The 20,377-nt window shown below is 43.2% G+C and overlaps 1 protein-coding gene across 2 annotated transcripts in view; it reads left to right on the top strand.

Annotated features, from left to right (window-relative positions):
- Nucleotides 1–19,455, top strand: part of MORN5 (MORN repeat containing 5) — a 56,266-nt gene extending 36,811 nt beyond the window's left edge. For both annotated transcript variants that reach the window (XM_068248125.1, XM_068248126.1), the window contains exon 5: nt 19,244–19,455. In XM_068248125.1, coding sequence (XP_068104226.1) covers nt 19,244–19,323 — 80 coding nt within the window. In that variant the 3' untranslated portion in view covers nt 19,324–19,455. The remainder of the gene's footprint in view (nt 1–19,243) is intronic.
- The last annotated feature ends 922 nt before the right edge of the window (nt 19,456–20,377 follow it).

Here is a 20,377-nt window from a genome sequence, read left to right as displayed (position 1 = left end):
TGGTGCATGATTTACAATGCATGCATCAGTGAAGGAGGGGGGGGAAGGGAAGGGGAAAACCTTACAGAAATATTGAAATGTGATGAACTGTTAATGAGCACTACTAGCAAATTTGCTTAATATTTCTGAATATCTACTTGTATCTAACTAGAGCGATCTGCCTCTGATTGGGCGATAACAGTTTTATCTGGACTCTATCTGTGTGCACAAAAAAATAGTGCATAAAGGTTTCGTGTATTATATACATTGAGCGCTGCTTTAATTTTTGTGGTGATTGTACAAGCTGTTAGTAGGAATTTCTCCTGTCTGGCTCTTGGAAAAATTGCTGATGTTGCTGAAACCCAAGAGAAGTTGAAGACGTGTCTGACACTTCAACTGAGGATCAACTGTATACACATCACCATGAGCCCTCTGCTGCACATGTGCACTGTCCCAGTTTGAAACATATGTGGCGTTTATGGGTCTCTCAGTCAAAATGGTTCCTGACCCCTGCTATAGTGCATTGTTAAGGAATAACTCCTAAGATACGTTTTGTGAATCATGGCCACTGTGTGTGTATAGAGCAGAGGTGCCCACACTTTTTCAGCTTGTGAGCAACTTTAAAAATATCAAATAGTCAAAATGATCTATTTATGTACAATATTAGGAGCACAATTGTATATACAGAATGGAAAATGTATTGAAGTCGGGATCTACCATGAAGTCCTTGCGATCTCCCGGCAGATCGCGGTCTACACAATGGGCTCCTCTGGTGTAGATTAATGTTGATCTAGCACAATGTGTAGTCTGTTTTACAGTGCTGAAAATGAAAGTGATTTTATCTCGTAAGGGTTATCCTGCTGTCCTGTCGGACACCCTGTTTCACAACTGTGTATGAATAGTTTTTGTTGGCATTCAGCCCAAATGTTTTGGAATGCAGAAAATATTATATCAACGGAGATAAGCAGCAAGCTTTCCAGAAACACAGGAACCTGTAATGATTAACAATATGGTGGGCACACCCTCCCATCCCTTGTCCTCAGGCTCCTCACATATGCTTTGAACTCGTTGTTATAGCTTTTGTTTATAAGATATCCTGTCTGTGACAAAATCGCTGTTTAACTGAGCAGAAGTCATATGATAACTTCATTGCGTAATATATTAATACAGACCATGGCTTGAGGGCAGTATCATATACAAATGGGCAGCACGGTGGCATAGTGACTAGCACTCTCGCCTTGCAGCAATGGGCCCTCAGTTCAAATCTCAGCCGGGGCACTAAGTTTTTATGTTCTCCCCGTGTCTGTGTGGGTTTCCTCCGGGTACTCTGGTTTCCTCTCACATTCAAAAAACATACAAATAAGTTAATTGGCTTTCCCCTAAAAAATGTGCACTAGATTGATACATATACTACATGAGACATACATAGGCATATGATATAGGGATTAGATTGTGAGCTCCTCCGAGGGACAGTTGAATGACAAGACTCAGGGGCGTAGCAATAGGGGTTGCAGAGGTTGCGTCCGCATCGGGGCCCTTGGGCCAGAGGGGCCCTCCCTCAACTGCAATATTAGCTCTCTATTGGTCCTGTGATCATAATAATCACTTCTATAGATACTTTGAATAGTGGAAATCATTAACAAACTGCTCCCCATCCCCTTCTTGCACCTCTGACACTGCAGTTGCCATCAGCAGGTTTTGGTGCGCCATATCAATTGTTAAGTATAGAGTGCTTGGGGGGCCCCATTGTGAAACTTGCATCGGGGCCCACAGCTCCTTAGCTACGCCACTGACAAGACTATATATACGCTGTACAGTGCTGTAGAACATATCAGCGCTATATTAATACTAAATAGTAATGCAATAATAATAATATACTAGTAAATATGTGCCTGTTGGGCACGGCACAGTTCACGGTGCCGAAAAGAGTAGGGTAGGTACATGATGTGTGATAATTTGATGGACAAAGAATGTAGGTGATGTTTGGAGAGGGAAAATCTATTAACTCTATCACAGGCTGGAAAAGCAGAGAACATGGGTTTTGTTTTAGTTTTTTTTTTCTGTTACAGTTTTGTTTTCCTCCATTACAGTAGAATTGAACCACTACAAAAATGTAACTAGTAGTAAGACTGCATTGAAGTAGCCATACTCTGTCCACTGGAACTCCCCCCACCACTCACCAATTTCAGGATCTTGTTGTAGCCCACTCCATGTCCTAACATGCCCCACTGTGAGTTCATGTTTGTGGCATATAGAGGAGGACAGCATGCAATTTCCAGGTTGCAGAGAGCAGGTATGTGGTCACATATGGGAACAAGGTAGTTGGAAGCATGTCACATAAAAGGAAGTAGATGGGACCAGGCAGCACTAGGGACCAGACTTGAACATGCGCAGTATGGATGTGCCCATCTTCGGAAGCACTGGGGGATGCAAGTCCTTCCTTGGAGTCCTGAAGGCATGTATTTTGAATGGGGGACATTGGGGTAACATGGAGACAGAGAGTGGACCAGGAAGGCTCTATGAGATCCAGAGGCTTTCTCTTCTAAGGTGAGTATCTAAAAAATATCTAAAAACGATTTGGTCACTACAGGGTTGCTTTAAAGCCCCAATTCAGACAGCCAATTTGTTAAATTAATTATGCACAAATTATTTTGTAAAAATATTGTAGTTTTTGTAAAATAACAGGTAACTTTCTGCTTCACCAAAAAAGGATTGGGCGATAAATACCTTGGAAAAAAACACAGTGACAACGGGAGCCCAATAGTGCAATATGTCACTTTTTGTGTGGTTTGCCTTCTTAAAACAGAAGGAATTTGCGGTAATTCAGCTTTAAGTGAACACCTGTGGCTACCCACAATGCACCGCTACTGAATATGCAAATTATCTCTTTATGCCCTTAAAGGAAAGGTTCAGGGAGGGTGGAGGAAAAATAAAAATCAATTTCCACTTACCTGGGGCTTCCTCCAGCCCGTGGCAGGCAGGAGGTGCCCTCGCCGCCGCTCCGCAGGCTCCCGGTGGTCTCCGGTGGCCGACCCGACCTGGCCAGGCCGGCTGCCAGGTCGGGCTCTTCTGCGCTCCAAGTCCTGGTACTTCTGCGTCCCACGCCAGCGCTCTGACGTCATCAGACGTCCGCCGGGCTGTACTGCGCATGCGCAGAACTACTGCGCATGCGCAGAAGAGCCCGACCTGGCAGCCGGCCTGGAGGAAGCCCCAGGTAAGTGGAAATTGATTTTTATTTTTCCTCCACCCTCCCTGAACCTTCCCTTTAAAGCCAGGCTTACATCCAGAACCGCTGGTGTATAGCAGGCCTATAGCTGTAATTTTAACCAGTACAGCAGAGTAACCAAGCAGCTGGGGGTGACCTAAAGCCACACTAAAAAGCAATGCTTAGTGTGGTTTGCCTTCTTAAAACAGAAGGTATTTGCGATAATTCAACTTTAAGTGAACATCTGTGGTTACCCACAATGCACCACTTCTGAATATGGAGAGAAAACTCCAATAGGAAATATACTCACAAAGGTTGCATAAAGGGGCAACCAACCACATGAAGCAGGGGAGAAACATTCACTTGAGTACCTTCAGGGATGGCTGGATGCAAGGTGGTCACACTCTTGAAAAAGAAAGTGGTACTACAAATGGCAGGCTTTTTTAAAAAGGGGAGGTGGGACTAGCACAACAAGGGTGAAGAGGTGCTCAGGGTGGATGGAGTGCTCTGAGCTTTGAGGCTTTTAAACTGCAACACGGTTATTGGCCAGAGGGCCTGAGCCTGTTTTATGCCGTTTTAACGCATGCATTTTTATGCGTTTTTAAAAACGCAGCAGTGGGCTCAGGCACTGAGGAAGTGTACTTGTACCTACAAAATGCATTGCCTGTGCTACAAAAATTTACCTTGTTTTAATTGTTTGTGTAGTCTTGAGAGGTAAGCCACCTCCATCTTTTTCAATTTTATCTGATTTTCATTAAGTTATATCCATCCTGGGTGCCTCTTCACCATGGTTGTTCTGCTTCACCAATTAAGAGATTCTCATGGACTGATAGCTACCTGCTCACATCCATCCAGCCTTAAAAAAAAAATCATGCTTTAATCGTGGGCATGACAAAGACAGTGTGATTGCTCAGTCACTTAAAGTTGACCAAACCTGTCATGGCAGAGGGTGTGAGCAGGCATCAGGAGACTGCTAAGGAGGAAACGCGACAGGTATTTTTCTTGTTTTGAAAAAGATCAGATTTTTTTTTGTACAAAGCGTGCTCATATATAATTTATATAAATCTGGAAACTGTTACATACAGTTAAAAAAATAAAGTAGGTCTCAAAAGAGACGTATTGAGGCACAGTTCCATATAATAACAGACATGTAAAAGGAAAACTTAACCGTAGGCAGAGAAAAATGAATAAAGGCTTTGGTATGACAGGGAACTCATCCAGAACAACTTGTGTAGGGTGGGAAGGAAGGAGCAGGAAAACTCTAAGGTGTCAGACCAGCCCAAAAGCATGTAACACAGATGGTAGGAAACATTCAGGAAGTCCTCTGTAGCAATGTCTTAACAAGACGGCTTTAGCAGAAGTCGTGCTGCATTCAGGGAGTGCCTCTGTAGGATGTCTATCACAGCAGAGTTCACATGTGCCTTGTTTTTACAGAACAAACAAAATGGTCGCTGGTGTCAAAGATCACACTGAAGACAATTCAGTGTAAAACATAACAATATTCTTCTTTCCTGCTACCTGTGCCCAAACCTCTGTCCCTTGATATAAATTAACTTTTATGGGATCTTGAAGAGTGAGCCAATTCATACAATGACAGAAACAATGTAGTATGTAGACTGAAATGACATCTTACATTAGATGCAGAATAAAATGTTTTGAAAGATCATTTGTAGCAATACAGATGTTATAACAGCAAGCATATTATTATTATTATTATTATTATCATTATGCATTTGTGGAGCTCTGACATTTTCTACAGAACTTTAGAAATATATTTCTTCACAATAGATTAGTGCCAGATTTCACACCCTATGCAGATAGTATCCTGGACAAGAATCGATCTTGAGACTCTAATGCTGCAAAGCGAGAGTGTAAACCACTTGGCGATTGTGCTGTATTTTAAAATATACTAATACAGTACTTTTAAACTTTAGCTTTGTAAGGCCCGGTTCACATTAGCGGTGGCCGTCCGGAATCGCCGTGCCGGAGCCGGACCGCTTTCAGAACGGACGGAACGGACGCACGGCATGGCAATGAAAGCCTATGCGTCCGTTCACATGCGTCCGTTCTGCCGGACCGGAGCCGGACCGGATCCGGGCCGGATCCGGACTCCGGCGTCCGTTCCAACATGCGCTATTTTTTGGTCCGGCTCCTCCGGCAGCCGTATCCGGAGCGGAGCCGGACTGCACCATCCGGCCAATACAAAGCAATGAGAGCCGGAGAGCGCACAACACACTGGCTACAAAAACCGGACGTTCTACCCCACTTCCTATGCATTTTGGATGGGGACCACATGGGCCCAGCGAAGAGTGGGGCAGCAGCGATTTCATGCTGGAGCTCTTTTTGCCAGCAACATGTCTGATATGTCTGAAGGAGGCGAACAACAGAGAGAATTCCCAGGTTTACGAGTAAAAAATGCCTGGATCCATGGTCCCAACTGCAGTCTCTGTATCCACGGATGGTCTCCACACGTCCACCTGTCTCCAACAATGACCCCAGACCCTTCTGCTGACCTCCCAGACCCCAGGTAATAAAAGGATGTTATCTCCTTAAGAAACCGGATCCGGACCGCAACCGTGTTCACACCGCACGGAAACCGGATGCAAACGGACCGGATCCGGACCGGATCCGGATAGGAACCGTACGGATCAGGTCCGGTCCGGATACGGTGCGGTCCGGACATCCGGTGCGGTTTTTACTAAACCGCAAGTGTGAACGGGGCCTAAGTCTATTACAATTTTCAGTGTCTGAATTCCACCTACGGTATGTCTCCACTGGCAATATTACAATTGCTTGCCTTTAGAAAGAAGAACCATCAGTCTCTGCCAACTACACAATGTCCCAGTTCCCTATTATCCACACTGGGGATATACTTTAAAATGACCCAAACATGCAGACACGTATCTGGAAGGGTACAGGCATGGCAGGTGCCCCAGGCGACCTCCCTCTTCAAACAACAGGGGGGGCGCAGTGCTGCTGACAGCATTCCTGAGTCTAAGGGAGTAACAATCATCCAGCAGCCTGGCCGTCTCAGTCTTTGTCATATATCTACATTAGAAGCTATTGAGAGGTGAACTCCGAACTTTTCCCACTCTCCCTAAGGCTCAACACACACCATACAATCTTGGTTGTTCAATCTTACCACTTTCATGTAGTATAAAAGCTTAACCAATCAATCATTCAAGGTATTTTCAATCTGCTGGCCCTTATACTACATAGATTTGGTAAATCTGTACAACCAAGATTGTATGGTGTGTGTTGAGCTTAACACAGATCATGTCTCAGTCCCCTGAGATAGCAGCAGATGCTTTTGGTCTGGAGGATACAGGATCTCCTATTCATTCTCCTCTCTGTCATTCACACATTCCTCAGCCTTATCTCAGTGTTCTGTTTACTTACTTTTATTTATGACACTCTCTGCACTTTAACCATTACCCTGCTAGAATATCTGTGGCCAGTTTTAACAACTTCTCTCTTGTACAGTGTACCTCAATAGTTAAAATGCATTATATTTCTAGCTCAGTATACATCTATGATATTTAATAGGTTGTCAGGCTTTTATTATGTTATAATCGTTGCTGCAAATGTTTCATTGCTTTCATTCATATGAGAGAGTGGTGGCTGCCATATTTATTTCCTTGTAAACAATACCTGTTGCATGGAAATCGTGCTGATCTTTCCGGTCACTAGGGTCTAAATCACACACATGAAACAAGCATGCAGCTAATCTTGTCAGATATGGCATAGACATTTGATCTGCATGCTTGTTCAGTTTTCAGCTCGCCTTTTTCTGCATAAATTTTCTGCACACCAAGGGCTTGATTCACAAAGCGGTGCTAACCTACTTAGCACGTCTAAAGTCTAACCAGGATGCTAAGTAGGTTAGCACCGGATTTCTCAATCAGATCGCGCGCTAACTTTGCGCGTGCAAAGTTTTACGCACGCTAAGTCCCATAGGCTTTAATGGGCACTTCGCGCGGAGCGCCCTGCGCTCTGTGTAGTACGCGCGTAAAGTTTTACGCGCATAAAGTTTTGCGCGCGTAAAGTTTTATGCGCGAAAAGCTTGTTTAGACGTGCTAAGGGGGGTTTCAGAGGCGTGCTAACAGTTAGCGCCGCTTTGTGAATCAAGCCCCAAGTGTGTTTCTATGCAGAAAAACATGTGCGTTTTTTTTACAACAGCTAATGTAATTGATACAGAATACTGACAAAATGTGCAGAATTATCATGCATAATGTCAGGTTTTTTTTTTCTGTGCAAGAAAAACACATTAAAGGTGGCAATACACTTATAGATTTGCAGCAGATTCCACCAATTTTAGTATTTGCCATGGGCGCTGTCTTACCTAAATACGCCACTGCAAACATGTCAGGAACTCATCAAAAATATCAGAGATGGACGTGAAACAGGAGTGCCAAATATAGACAACCTGCTCCTTATAGCTACTTTAGAGAAAGAAAAGAGAGAACGTTTGCTAATTAAAATTGCAAGTCTGTCAGGAAAATGTGACACAGTATATTTAGATTTTAAGTTTGCCTGCATGATTTGAGAAAAAAAATGCCTGCTACTTTCTTCACCAACATATTGCCAGTTCTTCACTACACATAGTATACTTCTGCATCCCAAGCATTGTCAGGTCTTTACTGGAAATCAGCACCCAGCTAGAAACCCTTCTGAGAAAAAAATCCCACCCCTTTCTCCTTCCCAGATCTTCTAGTGGCTGGCCATGTGACTCTTCTCCGACTTATTGAAGTCAACGGCCCATATGCATTAACTTTTTCTCCTAAATTTTCTCCTAGGAGATATTATTCATATTCTCTTTAAAATAAGCATTTTACAATTTAAAAAGTGCCCAAATGATGGTAAAACAAAGACAAATCTGAAATGTTTTAAGTATTTTCTTGCTTGGTGTTGGTTTAAAAAGCATTTTATGACAAGGTGTGAAAATATCACCTAGGAGAAAACTCAGGAGAAAAAATGAATTGCACATGGGCTCTGACCACAGACAATTTTCTGTATATTTATGATTAATTTAAGTCTCATGTCATGGTACAATTTCATTGAAAAATATAAAATTCCTCCCCCAGCAGGCTAACCACCATATTTCATCCCAATCTGTAAAACAAACTTTATATTTCTCTGCCCGCTTTCACTAGTTCCACTCTGCAAAAAAAATAACCGTTTCTTCAGTAACCAAATGTTCTCAACCAGCAGCCTTTTTTGTCCCACTCCATATCTGCCCTGTTGTAAAAAATATTGCACTTATCCTTTACAGCAAGCCTAAAGCCCCGTCTACACCATAAGAGGTTGTAGCGATCCGGCGGCTCGATTAGCCGCCGGATCGCCTCCTGCGCGTACCCGCCGCGTCCCCGCTCGCCGCGCGTGCGCCGCATTCGATTCCCCGCTCGTGCCCGCTCGTCCCCGCCGGCGCCGCTTATCTTCTGCTCGATTCCCTGCCATTGTCCCCTAGCGGGGAGCGAGCAGGGAATCGGCGAAAGCAAGATCCGTCCTGTCGGATCTTATCAATCGAGCCGCATCAGCGGCTCGATTGATAAGGATCATCGGAGCCTCATCTACCCGTGTAGATGAGGCTTAAAGTCACAACTGGAAGCAGTGGCGTAACTGAAATTCATGGGGCCTCCCAGCAAAACTTTGATGGGGCCACCCCAGTATTCACACCCCTCCCCTTGCCTCCTCTTTGGTGACCCTCACAGCCTAGGGGCCCATCTTGTAATGGTCATAAAACAAGTGTGGCCATTGCGATATTCACAGCCATAACAAGTGTAACCACTAAAACACTTGATCCAAAGTATCGTCTTCTGTATCGGATGAAGGGAATTTTAGTACTTGGGACCCCCAATTACTAGGAGTATTTATGAACTGCACAGATGATACAATAAATTCAGCATGACAGAAAATATGATGGTGTCGCCATTTTCCCTAGCCTCTGCATTCTTTTCTGAAACCCCTACAAAGCTTGAATGTTTAATAGTTGTTATCACAGAATAGTAACAGGAATGTCTTACAGTCATGTACAGCTGTAATTGAAATGTAATACTTGTAGGCCAGTCAATCCAAATAAGTAGATAAAAAATTAAAATACAAAATTCTAAAATAAGAAACGTATGCATCCTTTTGCAACAGAGCTAGTTCATTCTACATCTGCACTGCCTCTTTATCAAACACACTGTATACAACACAAAAAGAAGACGGATACCCATTGGTAGGCCAGTGAGGTTTGTAAGTACTCTCATGGCTTAAACGCACAAATCCAATTTCAGGCAATCAACACCTACGAGTCTTATAACGATCAGAGAAAGGGGTTATTGAAACCAACTAGGAGCTAACCAGAGTGTTTGCCTGTGTCTGCTTTGTTGCAATGCCATATCTAAGTGTTGCCCTCCCTTGAGGTGTAAAAGTGACTTCAAAAAACTGCTCAATCCTAAGAAGCAAAAAGTACATTGGGAGAAAGTAATAAATTAATTTGATTAGTGTACCATATCATTAAGACCGGGGGGTAGTCATTTGCTTGCAACATAAAAATCCATGAGGTTTCTCGCTAGATTAAAATGCGAGCCATGTCTCCACCATGGGGATTCACATGTATGCAGTCCAATATCTTGATGGAGAAGAACAAAAGTCTACAACTACTTTTAAGATTAAAGTAAGGTGATACTGCAAACGTAAGATTACAACCGTGTATGTCTGATATATTTTCAAACACCCACGCTTTGATGGGCCTCTGGTTTTCCCAACATATAATGCCCCACACATGCATCTTACAAGGTACAAAATCAAAGGGGTGACAGAAGTAACAAAATGCTTTGATTGATGTGTATTACCATCAAGAGGTATAGCATTATATCCCACAAATAGGCACCTACAAGTGTAGCTGCTGCAGGTGTAGGACCAAGGACTTTTCAGTGCAGCTTCCTGTTTTGGCTTGAAAAATGTTTGAAGATACCAGCCAGCCTCCTTACTCACTTGCACATTATTTTGGCAGTTAGACTTAGCAACTGCTGTTCAGGAAATGCTTTTGAAAACAAAGAAACCCCCAAGAATCCCCCATGAGGAGATGGACTAGTTAGAAACCTGTTGGCACTGTCATATTTTACCTGCTTAATTTTTCGCTGTAGGGTCCTTTAATCAGTTTTTTAGGCTTCATGCATGTCATGTTTCGTCAGACACCTCGGGCTTCATCAGATAAGAAGTTGTAAGAAGACCAGTTTATAGATTGAGAGTGCCACATTCTACACATTGTTGTTATTATGACTTTTTCGCCTAATGAAGATGATAGTTAACATTCTACATTCTATATAATGCAGTTATTATGACTTTTTACCTGATAACGTTGACAGTTGACAAGCCTGCACTAGGCCACCAGACTTTGAAAGGCTTGTTTGCCGATTCTGTTGTACAGCACTATCAGCAGCTTATGTGTCAGTACTCCACCTTTCAGCTTGGCACAGGGTTAGCCGAATGACGGCTCACCCTGCTGACATTGAAATTCCCGGTGGTGTTAAATACTATTTTCCATACGAGTTGTAGCAACTCAGAGGGAGAAGTGCGTGGGCTGCGAACTATAGCATTGCTGCTATAGCGTCGCCCAACTCATGTGCTACGGAGCCGGCTATGTGTGCCAAGAAGAGGCACTTTGCTATCAGCCATCTCTCCAGAGGAAGATATCTTGCCACTGATATACTGATACACACGGTATATTTGCAATTTGCTTAGTACCTTTTGGTTAGGTGTAATCAGTTTCCTTTGCACTTCAAAGGCTGGCAGTTTTGTGTTGATTGTGTTGATCAGTGGAAAACACCTTTGGTTTCAATGGAGTGGAGAACTTTTGGCACATTCTTCAGGGCCCCGTATGTAAATGACAGTAGTGATTTGCGCAGGCCGCTCTTGTTGACATAAGCGGGAGCAAGGACATGAGCAGGATGCAGTGGCTCGCGACATTAAAGTCACAAAAACAGGAAGTGAGCTGTGACAGGGACCCAAAGATCATTTTGTTCCAGCGCAGGCACAGGATGTCTGCGGGGGGTCGGTAGAAGCCCCAGGTAAGCTGAACTAATTTTTTTCCAGCTTACGGTTCTTTAAAAATACGAAATAAACCTCTTAACTGTAAAAAAGAAGTGTGACATTGGCCTCAATTTACTAAGATCATGCTGGTGATAATAAGGCAAGTGAAAACTTATCACCACAAATCAACCTGGGCGTTACGCACGCCGGAGAGTTTGCAGCCGACAGTCCCCCATTATAATTTTAAGCGATCGGATAGCTGTAATAGCTTCAGCTAGCACTAGGCTAGCTAGCAGTGGTGGTCGGCATCCTCAGATTACTTTCGATCCCCCCCCGATCGCCGCTAAATACATTACACAGCCTGGATCCAGCGGTCGGCGCAGCCTCCCCGGACTGCTCCGCTCCCTTCTATGGGGAGGATCACACATGACGTTGGCAACGTTATGCTCAGACCCGATCCTTCCCATAGAGAGGACCAGAGAAGTGCAGAGAGGTTGCGCCGATCGCTGGATCCAGGGGTGGTAATGTATTTAACGGCGATTGGGGGGGGGGGTCAAAAGTAATCTGAGGATGCCGGCCACCACTACTAGCTAAAACGTAAAAGTAAAGGAAAAAGGGGGTTTGGGGGACATGTGCAACAGATCATAGCCAACTCACTGATATAGTGAAAAAGTACAAAATGTATTAATAAAAAGCATTAAAAAGCACGGGTACAAACTGCCAGGGAAGCTCACTCAGCACGCAACCATTCATCCAACCATACCACTACCTAGGATCACCTAATTTGATCAGGGAGCCTAAGAACTGCCATAACATAGGTCTAGAAATAATACTACATGGGGTGTCCTCCAGAGGCTGTACAGTTCCAAGTATGGCAAGCTGGAAAAGTTCAAGACAAGCGCTAGATCTCCACGTGATACAGCACACAACAGCAAGCCGGTCAATCGGTACAGTTAGCAGAGATAAGCAGCGAAGCACAGATCAGCTGTAGGAAAGCCGCAGAGGGCCCTTGCAAGGCATATAAGCACAAGATGTGACAGTATAGAAGCATACTATACCAGGTCCAGATGCTGCAGAGTGGAGTCCAGTTAGCTCCTATCTGGTAAGTGTGGCTGGTCCCTGGAAGCCCTTGCCGGAGCTCACGGCTTGGGGAGTGACATGAAGTCCCATTCTGATGCATCCATACACCTAAGTTGGTGTGGTGTGTGCTGAAATTGGATGAAAGAGTCCTAGCCAATTCAGTGCGTGGCTGTGGTCGCAAAGATCTGCGTGGCGTGGTGGTAAGGAGCCCAAACACTGCGCAGCCAGCGGTCTCGAGGCACTTAGAAGAAGATGGATTGATCAGGTCGGCAACGAGTGGAGGTGGAGTGCATGCAGGCGATGAATCTCGTGGCAGGGTCCGTTCTAGCAGCACGCCAGCAGCCCTGACATGTTTAGCCGGGTCTACCGTCTTTTATAAAGGGAGGCGTGGTTGTACATGATTTCCCCCTCCAGCCCTAAATAGGAGACACGCAGCTGAGCGCGTAAGCGTACGTGCGCATCACTCCATACCGCCCCCCAGCGCTACAGCCAATCACTGCGCCGGACAAACGTAGCCGGCATATTGCAGCAAGGTGGATAGGCTGCATAAGGGATCGGTCAAAGCGAAGGGGGACAAGAACCGGGCTAGAATATAGGAATACCACTGCTAGCTTAGTGCTAGCTGAAGCTATTACAGCTATCTGATCACTTAAAATTATAATGGGGGGCTCTCCTAGGAATAGCCGGCAAGCATACCGCTAAGGAGGTTAACTGTTAATTTACTAAAGAGACTTGCCTTAAAGCGGAATATAACCCTGCATTTCAACTTTGCTCTAAAACATTATTTACAGTATATTATATGCAACCAGCATTTTTTTTTTACTAGACCAGCATTGGAAGGGTTACACAGGGCTTTAAAGTTCCTGGAGATTTCTGCAGACACATCCGAAGCTGAAATAGATACATTTTGTTTACATAAATGTATCTAAGTGTTGAATGTGACTCATTTCTCTGACTGAGAAGGAGCTTGGAGGACAGCCAAAGAGTGTGTAACATTTATCAATAGATACATATAACTAAATAGAATGTAACAATCTGAACTTCTGCATATCTCTCCACGGAACTTTAAACCTCTGTGTTTAACCCTTCCAATGCTGGTCTAGTGAAAAAAAATGCTTTTTGCATATAATATGCTGTAAATAATATTTTAGAGCAAAGTTGAAATGCAGGGTTATATTCCGCTTTAAGCCCCATACACACATTCAACAGCGGTCTTTTATGCAGCACAATTATCAAACAACTTTTGTTGTGAAACAACCCCCAAAAAAAGTTGCTTGCTATTGTTCACACAACTGATAAAACTGATAAGACGGCAATCCAAATGTTGGATTGACATCTTATCAGTCTTATACACATGCTCAACAGCAGTCTTTGCAGCACAATTATAAAACTACTTTTGTTGTGAAACAACCCCAAAAAGTTGCTTGCTATTGTTCACACAATTGATAAGACTGATAAGACATCAATCCAACAGTTGGATTGACGTCTTATCAGTTTTATCAGTTGTGTGAACAATAGCAAGCAACTTTTTTGGGGGGTTGTTTAACAACAAAAGTTGTTTGATAATTGTGCTGCAAAGACTACTGTTGAGCATGTGTATGGGGCTTAAGGTGTATTGATACATTTTCACAGTGAGTGTGTTATTTTATCACTCCAGTTCTTAAGTTATCACCTCTGTAGTTATTTTCACATGCAGTAGGTAGGGAGGGGAGGAGCACACGCAGGCAAGATGTAGCTCCACCCTCCTCTGCCAGGACGATTACAGCTAGCCTGTGTAGACAGCCAAGAGAGAAAGGCTGTGGCTATGTGTGTGTGTCTGTGTGTGTCTGTGTATACGTGTAACTGTGTGTGTGTATATATATATATATATATATATATATATATATATATATATATATATATATATATATATATACCAAGGGATGAGCAGCACAAACCAAATTATATGCAATACTATGCAAAGCATGCACGCAGCCTGGAGATCCCCAGTCTCCGTAAGAATTACTTAAATACAGAGGGGCTACAGCGCACACAACAGGAAATCAGTGACAGGGGCTCTTGGTTACGCTTTAACGCGTTTTAAAGAGACTCTGAAGCGAGAATAAATCTCGCTTCAGAGCTCATAGTTAGCAGGGGCACGTGTGCCCCTGCTAAATCGCCGCAATAGCGCCAGCGCCGCTAAACGGGGGTCCCTTGACCTCCAAACCCCCCACTGCGACACTTGGTCGCAGACTTGGTCGCTCCTGGAGGCAGGGCTAACGGCTGCAGCCCTGCCTCCAGTCGCGTCTGTCAGCGGCGCATCGCCGCCTCTCCCCTGCCCCTCTCAGTGAAGGAAGACTGAGAGGGGCGGGGGAGAGGCGGAGATACGCGCTGACAGACGCGCGTGGGGCAGGGCTGCGGCGGTTAGCCCTGCCCCAACCAGGAAGCGCTCCCCCGCATTACGGAGGGGGATTTGGGGGTGAAGGGACCCCCGTTAAGCCGCGCTATAGCGGCGTTTTAGCAGGGGCACACATGCCCCTGCTAACTCTGAGGTCTGAAGCGAGATTTATTCTCGCTTCAGTCTCTCTTTAAGCTCACCAACTGCGCCAAAGTGTCCCCAATCTGGTGAGTCCTACTCTAACCAGGCAAAAATGCTAGTTTTTTTATCAGCGTTCTAGTGGGAACCATACCAAAAGCCCAATGGTCAACTAAATGGGAGAAAGGAAATTAAAAACACCTCACCTTCTACTAGCTACTGACTGAAATATGAGCTCCGCTCATTTATATGCTTAACTGTGCTAGAGGTGGGCGTGGTTATGCACGCTCACAAGAGAAAATTATAAATAAATACCAAGGGATGAGCAGCACAAACCAAATTATATGCAATACTATGCAAAGCATGCACGCAGCCTGGAGATCCCCAGTCTCCGTAAGAATTACATAAATACAGAGGGGCTACAGTACACAACAGGAAAGCAGTGACAGGGGCTCTTGGTTACGCTTTAACGCGTTTTAAGCTCACCAACTGCACCAAAGTGTCCCCAACCAGGCAAAAATGCTAGTTTTTTTTATCAACGTTCTAGTGGGAACCATACCAAAAGCCCAATGGTCAACTAGAACGCTGATAAAAAAAAACTAGCATTTTTGCCTGGTTAGAATAGGACATACCAGATTGGGTACACTTTGGCGCAGTTGCTGAGCTTAAAACGCGTTAAAGCGTAACCAAGAGCCCCTGTCACTGCTTTCCTGTTGTGTGCTGTAGCCCCTCTGTGTGTATATATATATATATATATATATATATATATATATATATATATATTGCAGTCTGTAGTAACACTCCACCTAACGACAGCTCAGGCCAGGTGATAACTTCTCCCACATATTACACTTGCATTCCTCTTTGTGAATTTACAGCCTGTCTTTAACTTTAGAATTGTGTTGTTATTTTAAGGATTGAATCCTTGGGCTTGATTCACTAAGACAAATAGCATGCCTTATCAGAGTAAGCACGCTCAAGGCAGGACGAGTGGAGCTCTCGTCATTGCCAATTAGCAGGCATAAGTTTGTAGCGCTCACTATGCTACTCGGATAAGGTGCATCTGATAAGACTCTGATAAGGTGTATTAACTCTGATAAGGCAGGCTATTTGTCTAAGTGAATCAAACCCCTTGACTTCAGAAATCTCTCCTTAACAGAATTCTTAACTTTAGGTTTGCCTGAGGTAAATTTAGTGAATACTACATGCTTTATCACCATGGTAATAACACCAAAAACAGCTCAGAAACATTATTAAAGACAGGAGATGAGTTTAGTGAATTGAGACCGTTGTCTTCCCCATCTTACCCCTTTATGGCAAATCATACAGTACTTTATGACAACTTGAAATATCCTTTATTAAAGTAAACAACTAAGCTGTATCCTTCCCAATATCCCCTTGGTCTGGCAATGCCCAAGACAACACGTATTTCGAAGACAGAAAACATGTAACAGTGCTAGTTTTTGTGCATATGAATTTTGAAAAAATGGCTTATTTCTTTGCAAATAATTCAGCTAGACAGTTTAGACTGATTTTTTTGGGGGGCAGGAATTATCCACTACAGTCAGGAACTGGGGTTCAAAATCTCATTTATGATAAGGCTAAAAACTGCCGGTGCTTAGGAAAGAGATAATCACGAAGCAGTCTCTGTCTCCGTATTAACATATTGAAGATTGCATCTATTGGGAGAATGGTTATTATTAGCCTTATATTTGCCAGCGCTAATCAATACTTTAGAATAATTGCATCTTAAACATGGATGCTGTTTGCTTTTCAGGAATAGTTGTGATGCTGTAGGAGATCAGAGTTCTGGTGCTCAGAGACAGCTGCAGTAAGAAACATACATTTGTCATTCAAATTGTTGGCTGCACAGCCAGGTAGTGTGAAAAGGATAGTCAAGTGGCTGTTAAGTCCATTGCTGCCAATTACTAACAATCAGGGAGGGGCTTTAAGGCTTGTTCAGTATAATAAGCCCAGTTTGTCTTGTTTCATGGGTTACTGCTGAAGAGGTTGCAGCTGCACAGATTCGAATAGCCTCAGAACTGCAGTAATTATGCGGAAATCGCTTCTTTCTGTGTTTAAACAGTATGTACAAACAGTAACTGTTTAAGTTCTGGTATTCATATGCTGTGACACAATATTCTATGTGCCTTCCGTAGCATTTCTGAAATGTTGAATGTTTCAATATAATATTTCTAATATGTACAGTAAATTCACCATGTTATCACAGCTATACAAAAAGTAACCTGTATATCCAGCACTGTGTTGCTAAGGGCTCATTTCCATGGGCAGTTGATCTGTGTGCTCAGTAAGCAGCTACCAGGCAGCAGCGAGCAGTTTCCAGGCAGCAGCAAGCAGTTGTGAGACTTTGAGAGGCTTTTCACTGCCTATCAACTGCCTGTGGAAAAGGGGCCTTAAAGGGAACCTCAGACGAGAGACATATAGAGGCTGACATATTATTATTATTATTTCCTTTTAGTTTCAAAGATTTTTGTTATAGAAAATACCCAAAAAAATTACAAAATTACATAAAAGCAGGAAATATCCCCACGCAGGGGGCAAAGTGAGAATTTGTAGGTTAACAATAGCATAAGTTATAGAACACACCAAGTAAAAGTGAGATGTGCATAGACTGCCAACAATAAAAGGAAAAGAAAACAGGTCCTTCAGGATCCATACGAGATCGAAAGTATCAAAGAAATTGAGGAGAGAGGTCAGAAGAAAACAAGGTACGCCAAACCTATATTCTCAGCATGATCTACCCATGGATCCCATGGCTTGGAAAATTTAGACATACGATCGTCAACCATAGCAAGCATGCGTTCAAATATCATCAGTCAATGAACTCGGATGACAACCGAGGACAACTTTAACGGGAGATTTCCACTTGGATGTGAGATATGAACAGGCCACATTAGAGATATGCTGAACCAAGCAATGAGTAGTATTTATTTCCTCTTAAACAATGCACATTGCCTGGCCGTTCTACCGATCCGCTGCCTCTAATAATTTTAGCCATAGACCCTGAACAAGCATGCAGATCAGATTTTTCTGACTGAAGTCTGACTGAATTAGCTGCATGCTTGTTTCAGGTGTTTGATTCAGACATTACTGCAGCCAAATAGATCAGCCAGACAACTTGTATTGCTTAAAAGGAAATAAATATGGCAGTCTCCATATGTCTCTCACCTCAAGTTCCTTTTAAGCTAACCTGAACTCCTTGTATTGGAGCCAAACTGGTAATAAAGCTGGTTTACCTGACAACCTTATCACCCTGTTAGACCAGGTAAGGGGGCTTTATTGAGCCTCAGCTCTGTTGTCAGCTAGATCTTCGTGTATGGAAGTCCAGTCATGTTCCATCTCACCCTTCTGGCACCATCATACTTGTTTTTTGGGCAGTCCCTGTAGTTGGGCTGCTGAGCCTCAGCTGGTCTCCCTCATTATGAACCAAGCAAGTCAAGCCACTATACACTCCAGCCCCCTCCAGCTGTGTCATACATGGTCTATGCACCAGTGCATTTTCCACAGCAGTTTACAACGTACTTAAACAGGACAACATATGCAGTATCCAGAAAAAAATGCTAAGTTGTTAGAGTTTTTTATAGTGCACGAAAAACATTAAAGTCAACACACGCTGAAAATAAACTGATGAAATTAATTTATCCTCCTACTCCTAAAAAGGACCTTTTTTAGATACCTCGTTGTGTTATTTTATATTAAAACACTTACAAAGTAGATTGAATGTTTTATTTTCTCTGCTCAATGGCAGTCTATTAAGTGTCCCAAAGTTCAAATATATGAACTATTGACCTTTTTATATCTTTCCCCTGTCCTCGGAAGCTGTATTCTGCCAGGAAAACTTTTGTGGTTGTGATTTTCGTATCAGTGAGGTTTCCTTCATTCTCGACAAGGTACCGACAAGACAGAAGCTGTCACTTGCATGCCTGAAAATTAACCCACGCCTCCTCCAGTGTCCCGAATCTTTTCTCTAATGCTGCTAGGGGTGCCTGTACCCCATGAACCAGTGGCATGAGGGTGAACTTGTACATGATGTCACGTCATGTGGTACAGGCACTTGACGAGGCTGTAGAGAAGACTTAGGGCACTGGAGGAAATGCGCTGGCAGATAAGGAAGCCCGGGAGTACACATTATATTACTGGGGGTACACAAGACATGTGGGAGGAGACTGGCCAGGGGTTTGTTGGTTGTTGGGAGATTGAACAATGCTACCGCCACGCCTCCATCTGTTCTCCCACTATCACTATCTGTAAACGTGGAGTGTGTTCAATCGCAAACTGAGATGAGATTATTGCTGAAACAGGTTAAACAAGGTTACAATCGCTGATTATTGCTTTGTATGTACATATTAATATTGGCCCTTGAATTGCTGCATACATCCTAATAGTCAAGTGCTTACAGTCAAATCACTTTTTTTTTCTTCCAGATGATGATGAACATGAGTGGATAATTCAGACCTGTCGGAAGGGATGGGATGAGGTTACAGGATACAGACCTAAACACTAGCACTGTCATCATATGGATTTTATATCACACGGACCTCTTTACTGTTAGGACGTGTCTATAAGCATATGAAAAAAATGTTGTCTAATTTATGAAACTTATGATGTATCAATAAATCCAACAATTTTATTTAAACTTGGTTTTATACAAGAAATGCTATACATTCTTATGTACAGTTTTGTTACCTCTGAGGCTATCATATCCTTCACTTACTGGAGGGATACACAAGCATGCTAACTGGGTCTGCTTCAGAGTGTGGGGGGGTGTCTTCTGTGTCCCATGTGCTTGCTTGGTCACATGACATCATAAACCACAGGCAAGTGACACAGAGTGCTGAACCGTGGGCAGGTCTGCAATATGAGATGAATGTGCCTGCGAGTTCCACTTAGCACATGAGTAAATGAACATTATAGCATTATTTCTCTGTCGTGGACCATGAACACTGAATGAATCAGTACTCACCCTATCAAATTGGGCAGCCACTATGTATAAAATGGTGCTAATTTTATGCAGTTGGATACTACGGATTTACATGGGAGAGCATAGCTGAAAAGTAGGGATGATCAATGAAATACAAATATGTCCTAATTGATGCAAGTTTATATAAGTTTTGTATTTTTTTCCTAATGATTCCAGTAGGTGCTTATATAATTGAGAAATTAAGCCATACGTGGGTTGATAACAGTGCTATATGGCAAGGGATTGATCACCATCGACTTTATATTGATTGTGTAGCAGTGATCGTTAAAACCACCTTCTTAGCAGTGATCTAAATGAGAATCATTTGAATTGGCAAAATTATTTAGCTTGGTGCAGAAAAAGGTCTTCAATCTAAATGCGCTGCCACCTTTCCCCCTACCCTGAAATGAATCGATGTGATGTGTTGGGACAAAAGATTCCTCGCCGTACTTACCCAAAAAATCAATACATGGGTGACCAGCCATACAGTAAAAAGATGCTTTGCTTTTATACTGACTCCTGTCTCTAAATATGTCTTTACTTGTCACCTGATTGCGTGTTTATACTGTCGCCAGTTAATATCATTGTTAGAATTCAT

Source organism: Hyperolius riggenbachi, chromosome 8 (assembly GCF_040937935.1).
Source record: "Hyperolius riggenbachi isolate aHypRig1 chromosome 8, aHypRig1.pri, whole genome shotgun sequence".
Classification (NCBI taxonomy): Eukaryota; Metazoa; Chordata; class Amphibia; order Anura; family Hyperoliidae; genus Hyperolius; species Hyperolius riggenbachi.
This window is presented reverse-complemented; position numbering and strand designations above follow the sequence as displayed.